Raw genomic sequence first — 7563 nt, forward strand, 5'->3', positions numbered from 1 at the left:
TTTTGACAGAGATTAATTATGTGCAGCCTAGTGCTGATAAACTGTAATTTTAAGTGGCTTGAATAAAACATCAGAAGCAACTGTGAACTTATAAATATCAATGCAAGGTTGAAGGATTAAGAAGAAAACATTCAGTTGAAAACAATAAGAGAATCCCAAATGTCCAAAAATCATGAAAAATTACAGGTCAACCCTGAATATTAATTGCATTTTCCATATTTTGCTCCAGACATTTGACAGACATACAACTTGGATTAAAATACTTGGAAATATTTATTAGTACAATGACAAAATCATTTATTCACTACATTTAAATGTGGAATAAGGATTTTTTTTTCTCCTTCTCCTCTTATTTATTACAGAGAACCTCTGAGGCATGAGAGAGGCATTCATACAGGAATGCAAGGAATCTTCCTAGCAAAGGAGGAAATCAAAAATTAAAACAGGGGAAGGGACTGATTAGTTGAACAGTAAAGAAGGCTGGTGCCCACTTTGAGCCTTTCTGCCCACCCTCCAAGGAAAGAGAACCTTAGAAAATTTAGATGCAAATAAAAACATGCTTTTGATCCAAGTGCAGATGGGGTCCCATAACTCTCTGAATAAATTGTTCCATCACCATGAAAGGATCTGGGGGAAATGGCTTGGTTATTTCCTGTATCTTCAGACTAGAAAAGACCTCCATCTCTGGGCAGGATGTGGGGAAAACTTGCCTCAGTCACTACATGCACTCCATATGCTTTTATTAACAGCTGTTTATAAAAGTTCCTGTTGCATGATAGAAAAAAGAAAGTGCCACTTGCTATTTTGCAAAAATTTTTCTGTTTCTCCTATGAGTAATATTTAGGGGAAGATACAATAAGAATAATAGGAATTATGCACATTTGAGATAGTTCTAACCATTTTAACTTCTCAAACACCAAAGTCCAACCCTCTTGGAAATGCAGATGGATTCACAATCAACAGATTCCCCGTGGAAAGCTGCTGGCTGGTACAGAAGAGCTAATCCAGAGTTCAGTGCATATTTCACTATAACAGATTATTTCAACATTGGTTTACCTTAAATTCATTTGCTACCCACCTGCCAGCACACATATTTGCACAATTTTAAAAAATGTTGATCCTTTCAGGAGACTTGCCATTACTCATTCCTTGGAGAGAAGGGCAGGTAACAGGCTGTGACCACTGAAGGATAAAATCCAAGCCCTGTGCAGGTCATTAAAGATTTCATCATTGGCCTCAGCTACGTCAAGATGACATGAAACCTGCTCAAAGACAAACAGACCAGAGACAAAAGGAAGAAGCTGTAAAACACATGCCAAATCAGTCTGATTAATTCACAAACTGAGTTCTTTTGGAACCTTTTTGTAAAATACCCTTAGCATTCTAATTAAACTTACTTATTCTAGAAAAATACCCTTAAGAATACATAACTAAGTAATTATACTATAGTCTCTGAAATATAAATATCTTAGCTATTTTAATTTTCCTTTTTTTACTAAATTTTCCACATTTCCTATTGTTTCATGAAACTTTTTTTGACATATCATGATTTTTTTTAAATATTTTTCCTCTGCCTTGTGAATTTGAAAGCTAAATCAAATGAACTGTATTATCTCAAGCAACACAATATCAGCATATTTCTGAGCAAATTAAAGCAGGACTTTCAAAAACAGTCAAGGGAGAAAATGTTTGGGTCTTTTTTTGCTGAGACTTCAACTTCTACTTCTAAATCATGTGACTTTTCTGACTTGAGAAGAAAGAAACCAGACACTTTGTTTTCTTACACAGCAGTAGGTTTCCTGACAATGTGACTTCCTCTTTGTCAAGAAATGCAAAACAAAGAGAGTTGAGATAACACAAAGGCTGTTGTCTTTCACAGAGACAGTATTTCCCACTTCTGATCCCAGTCTAATCATTTCTAGGGAACGAAAATATCCGTATTCATTAAAGGTATGTTGTTAAGCAGAGTCTGTTCCTTGATAGTTTATTCAGATGCAGTCGCCCTACTAAATGCCCTGTCCTGAGGGATTTTCAGACTCACAAACCATGAAATAAATTTTAACTTTTCTACTACTAGCCACTGGCAGTTGCTTAGTAATATGGAAATTATTCTGTTCTTTGGGCATCTCTATTCTTGCTCTAGTAGAGGGTAAAGTGAGCCAGTTAGGGTGTTTGCATAAATCCTAAATTACTCTCCCAGGCCTTCAGGCACTTTCCACTGTGTGCTAACACCAGCCACCCGAACACACACTTTATACACACTTCTTTATACAATCCTTTTGCAGTATCATGTTCCATGCTGGTCCTTCTCTCTAAGTGAAGGCCAACCTTGTAGCTTGTCAGATACATGAAAAAATGTGGGTGTGTTGTGACTTAGTGTCTTCCCATACCCCAAACCACTCTTAAAACAAGTCAAATAAAGCTAAATGGAAGATAATGAGCTCCTTTACAATATCTAAGAATGTACATGACAGTGGGCCAACTAATAGAAGAGGGTGAACAGAAAACCACACATATGGCAAAGAGTTGCGCTTCTCTGGGTAGCCCAGCTGTAGGTCCATGGACCACGCGGTCATCAAGATCATGATCCAGCTCATTCCTCAGCACACAGCAGTATCCCTAGGTAATGTCCAGAGGAAGCACAGGGCTGAGGATAATTCCTCCATCCTTTCATACTCCAAAGTCATGTCGTGGAGTCTCCTCAGATGAAGTTTCCTCATCACACCCACCTCTCTCCTCAGTGACATCCATACTCCATCGGGATGGCGTCGGAGCCTCCCTTATGGCAGACTACTGGCAGCTCTCCCTGCTTTAACCCCACTCCTTCGTGTTTCTCCCAGCACAACCCCTTCCCCCCAGTCAGGCGGGTTACGGTGCGTGTGCCAGCCTGGGAAACGTCCCAGCCCCAGGGTTAACCTTCGGTGGTTTGAACCTTTCTCCGTAAGGACGCTCCTGCCCGGGGCGTACCCCGGCGCCAGACACGCTCCCCCGCGCCCGGTTGGGTACAGATCACTGCTCCGCGTTCCCCGCAAACACCGAGGGGTTTTTCGCTCTCTGCTCACAGCGGTGCATGAGCTGCCCCAGGGCCGCCCGCGCTCTGCGGCCAGGGCGGCGCCAGGGCTCCTCACACTGCCCCGGGCTGAGCGCAATGGCGGGCTCGGTTTTCGGGGTCCCGCGGCAGCCGGTGCGGGAGAAGCCGGGTCGGCGGTGCGGGGGAAGCCGCAGGGCGGTGCGGGGGAAGCCGCAGGGCCGGCGGTGCGGGGGAAGCCGGGTCGGCGGTGCGGGGGAAGCCGCAGGGCCGGCGGTGCCGGGGCTCCCTGAGGGCCGGTCCCGCCCAGGCAGAGCCGCCGGGGTCGCGCCCTGCAGCTCCGCCCAGCCCCGCCAGGGGGCACCGTGCGCAGCGCGGGACAGGGCGAGTCACGAGACGGCCGCAGCTGTTGCCGGCAGGCCCGGGCAACATTCCGGGGAGGGGCGCGGCCATTGGCTGAGGGCGAGCACCGCGGGCGCTCCTATTGGCTGATGGTCGGGGAAGGCAGGGCGAGGACGTCTTTAAATAGGGCGGCCGAGGCGCTGGGCTGCACTCTCCGAGCCGGGGAAGCAGCTGTAGCGAGCCGGACCGTCAGCAGCCGAACGCCGCCGGGACATGCTCGCAGCCTGACTGACCGCAGGTGGCCGCCGCGCCCGGGACACGAATGAAGAAACAGCTGCTCCTCCTGTTCACACACCGGGGACTCGTCAGCCGAGGGGGCCGCAGGGGGAAGCGTCGCCGAAAATGGCCTCGTTCAGCATCCGCGCCGCGCGTCCCGAGGACTGTCCCGACCTGCTGCGACTGATCAAAGTGCGGGCGGGGCGCGGGGCGGAGCGGGGGGACAGCGCTGCCCGGTGCCGGAGCAAAACAAACTCTTGCGCAAGGGAGGGGGGCTGGGGAGAGGCCGCTCACAACCTCCTTCTCTTCCAGGAACTGGCGAAATACGAGGACATGGAGGACCAGGTGGTGCTAACTGAGAAAGGTACGGAGGCTGCAAGAGCTCACCCGGTTGGCGGCCGAGTGACAGTGCCTGTGTCTCAGGTGCGTGTGTATTCTACTTTTCTAGAGCTGCTTGAGGATGGTTTTGGCGAGCACCCTTTCTACCACTGTCTGGTTGCAGAAGTGCCGAAAGACCAGTGGTCATCTGAAGGTGAGGCTTCCTGATACTTACTTTTGGATGCTCAATACAGAGAAGCATCATTTGCTTAGTATTAGTGATTGTAGATGAGGTTCCACCATTGGACTGGGGTAGGAGGACTAGGTTAACTGGTAAAATTCAATAATGTATAGTGATACTCTGCTGAAGTGGTTGCTAGTCCTGAAAGCATGGGAGATCAGGTATAGCATAATGTGCTTGACTCCAATTATTAAATGGCTTTTCTTGTTTGACCCTGACTTACCTTTATGTAATTCTGTTGAATCACATTTTTTTCTTTAATTTGTCCCCAATCTTCAGGTTACAGTCTCTAGCTTCGCCATGTACATGGCCCTTCTGTGTACATGGATGGGCGGGGAGGTAACTAAAAGATCCGTTACACAATAAAGTAGATGATCATAATATGAGGTAAGGCCTACAGGGACAAGTGCTATTCCCAAACCTTTACCAAAGACACAGTAGATGGCAGAAACCTGTTTGCACGCTTCTATTACAGTATGTGCAGAGTGTTATGGCAGATGTAGTTAAAATACTCAGGGTTTGTGTTTTGAGTGGGCTGTTGTTGGAAGAGTTGGCTGTGGCTCAAGAGTTGGCTCAACTCTTGAGCCATCGAGTTGCAATTGAAGCTGCAGCTTTACTTACCTTCTTGGTGCTGAAGGTAAAGAAAACAGTGTGATGCTCAGTGGAAGCATAAGTGGAAGTGCTTGAAATGCTGCTATAAAGGTGGCCTGTAAATAGGCCTTCTGGCACAGTAGTTACTGAGAAATATACATAGAAGGATCAGTGTTTTCCAGGGTTTGACAGACTGTTCCTAAGGAAGCAGAGCTGGGGCAGTCATCTAGATTGTGAGCTGCTGTGTAAAGTACTTGTCTTCCAGACTAGAAATGAATCAGTAGGGTGTGCATTATTTTGTAGAAAAAGGCCATGTTTGCACTTACTATGACAGTGCTTTTGAGGATTTCAGGGTATGGACAGAGCAATTTTTTGTTTTATTAAGCTGATACAAATTTGCCAGAACTTGAGTTTTCAATTGTGTGCTTATTTGCAAACTTCACTTTTAATTGTATCCTAGTTTCAAATGTCTGCATGTCCCAGAGAATCTGTATGTTTAAACATGCATGTAAAACTTAGTATTTTTACCTTGTAAACTCTGACTAGCTGAAGTTACACCCTTTGTTTCAGAAACATGCATTGTGGGCTTTGCCATGTATTACTTCACTTATGATCCATGGATTGGAAAACTGCTGTACCTTGAAGATTTTTACGTGATGGCTGAGTACAGAGGTACCTATTGCAAAATTAGATGAGTTAAAGCCCATAGGGCTTCTGTAGATGTAAAACTTAAGCTTCTTGTTTCTTGGTTTTTTTTAGGACTTGGTATTGGGTCAGAAATTCTGAAGAACTTGAGTCAGGTATGTGTAAGTGCAAAGTCTAAACAAGAATTAAAGGAGGTGGCAGGACTCTAGACAGCTTAAAACATTGCCTAGAGTCTGGTAAGCTGAGAAATGCTGCAGTGGCTGCTGGAATGAACTCAGTGGCTTATGGCAGTAGCCAGTTGCTGAGTAATCTGGCTGGGTGTCACTGGGGCCGTCCCCAGGTGCTGTAACCGTGTGGCATTGGCTTTGCAGGTGGCTGTGAAGTGCCGCTGCAGCAGCATGCACTTCCTTGTCGCGGAGTGGAATGAACCTTCCATCAGGTTCTACAAGAGAAGGGGTGCCTCAGATCTGTCCACTGAGGAGGGCTGGAGGCTGTTCAAGATTGACAAGAAGTATCTCTTGAAGATGGCAGCAGAAGAGTGAGAGATTATTCCAGCAAATACGTATTTTCTGCGAATATATGCGCTCTCTGAATAAACTTCTTGCTTTCTGTGTATGTACAGTTTGTAGTGGAATAAAGTAGTGTGGATGCTAATAATGGCAGTGCAGGTGTGGTTATAGAGTAATGGTACTGTGATCTGGAGCTGAGGCATCTGTGAAGTTCAGTATGTGCTTGTGTGCATCCTTTACCAGTGTGGGCTTGTAATCCCTGTATATGGAGACTTCATTCTTGTAAGTGTCATTCAACTGTGTACAATGTACACACTGGTAGGGTTTGTTTTAATTATTGCCTTTTATAAAAATAAAATAGTGTTTTCACTTCATGGTAGTAGTTTTGACTTCAATTCTCACATAAAGTTTTCCATCAAATAACATGCACATTAATAAAAGACTTGATTGACGTCAGCCTTCTCACAAGTTAAATGATTTACTATGGTCTCCCAGGGAGATAAAAAGGCACTTGTGTGCCTGTGGGACCTGATGGCAAGGTTTGAGCACCTGACTGTTTGAAAGGGTTTGAGATCAACCCCTGGTGGTGCAGGGCATCCTGCCTTGTGACCTATATTTTTAGGTATGTTTGGAATCCCTACAGTAAGGTGCTGCTCTCTGGACAACTGTTCCAGAAAGTCCAGAGCTTGGGACTTCCACTTAACTGCAGAGCACCTCAGCTGGAAGGGCACAGCCTTGAAGGGAAAGATGCATCCTGGTATGGTTTCAAGGCCTGAGTAGCAAAAAATTAGTTCTGACTAGTCACATGAAATGAAAGTATATTTACAAACCACACAAAAAGCTCCATTTGTTACTCTTAGACCCCCAAACTTAAATGTTTCATGTGCAATGTGTTTCTGATCATGATTTCAGATCAGGTTCAGCATTTGTGCTGAGCTGTAAGGGGTAGGAAACCAGCCCTCTGTTTTTTAGCCTTTGCACAGTAGCAGGTGAAAACAATGCTGCTCATCAATTTTTTTAGTTGTCTTTGAAACAAATTAGCAATTTTGCAGTACTGTGTTTGCACTTCTCGTAAGCTGATGGTGAAAGTGGATGCATCAAACTTTGTGCTGCTCTCCTCTTGCTCTCTGGAAACCCTGCAATAAAAGGCTTTTTGTTTTTGGCCAGCATTGCTCTCACTTCAAAGGAAGAGACTTAGCTGCCTTGCAATATGAACATAATAACATAAAACAAGGCTTTAAACCTGTTGGTCACTGCATAAATCGTGTCACATGGAAGATAGTTCCTTATCCTAGACAGTAGTGGGCTGTGACTTTCAGTCATGGGAAATGCTGAACTAATTGTAAGAATAAAGTATCACTCTGCCCAGGGCCAACAGAGAGCTGTGCATGAAACTGTTCTTATTTTCTGCTGTGTAGCCACCAGTATGCCAGCTCTGCCTAGATGTGAGGTTTGGCTGTCAGAGGTTGCTTCAAGAATAAAAAATACAGAAGCTCTTGGAGGAGAGCAGAAGGTAGCTCTTCCTTAGGGGGACTGGTGGATAAGAAGCTCAACATTGTCTTGTCTTGCACTCACAACCCAGAAGACCTGGGCTGCATCCAAAGCCCTGTGGG

The 7563-nt window shown here is 45.4% G+C and overlaps 1 protein-coding gene across 2 annotated transcripts; it reads left to right on the forward strand.

Moving 5' to 3' along the window:
* The first annotated feature begins 3657 nt into the window (after positions 1 to 3657).
* SAT1 (spermidine/spermine N1-acetyltransferase 1) lies at positions 3658 to 6324 on the forward strand. 2 transcript variants are annotated; one of them, XM_021552951.3, is made up of 6 exons: positions 3658 to 3838; positions 3959 to 4010; positions 4095 to 4178; positions 5367 to 5468; positions 5556 to 5596; positions 5813 to 6324. In XM_021552951.3, exons 1-6 carry the CDS (start codon positions 3773 to 3775, stop codon positions 5981 to 5983), a joined length of 516 nt encoding a protein of 171 aa, XP_021408626.1. In that variant the 5' UTR covers positions 3658 to 3772; the 3' UTR covers positions 5984 to 6324. The 2 variants fall into 2 exon arrangements, with proteins under 2 accessions (XP_021408626.1, XP_031359512.1); XM_031503652.2 differs by having other exon boundaries at positions 3959 to 4178.
* The last annotated feature ends 1239 nt before the right edge of the window (positions 6325 to 7563 follow it).

This window comes from Lonchura striata, chromosome 2, assembly GCF_046129695.1.
Source record: "Lonchura striata isolate bLonStr1 chromosome 2, bLonStr1.mat, whole genome shotgun sequence".
In the NCBI taxonomy this organism is placed as follows: domain Eukaryota; kingdom Metazoa; phylum Chordata; class Aves; order Passeriformes; family Estrildidae; genus Lonchura; species Lonchura striata.

Bases quoted from the DNA above. Each gene is read 5' to 3' on its own strand.
- SAT1 (XM_031503652.2), top strand. From the start codon at position 3,773: ATGGCCTCGTTCAGCATCCGCGCCGCGCGTCCCGAGGACTGTCCCGAC. The intron at 3,839-3,958 runs GTGCGGGCGGGG...CTTCTCTTCCAG, and splicing joins ACCTGCTGCGACTGATCAAA to GAACTGGCGAAATACGAGGA. The intron at 4,179-5,366 runs GTGAGGCTTCCT...CCTTTGTTTCAG, and splicing joins AGACCAGTGGTCATCTGAAG to AAACATGCATTGTGGGCTTT.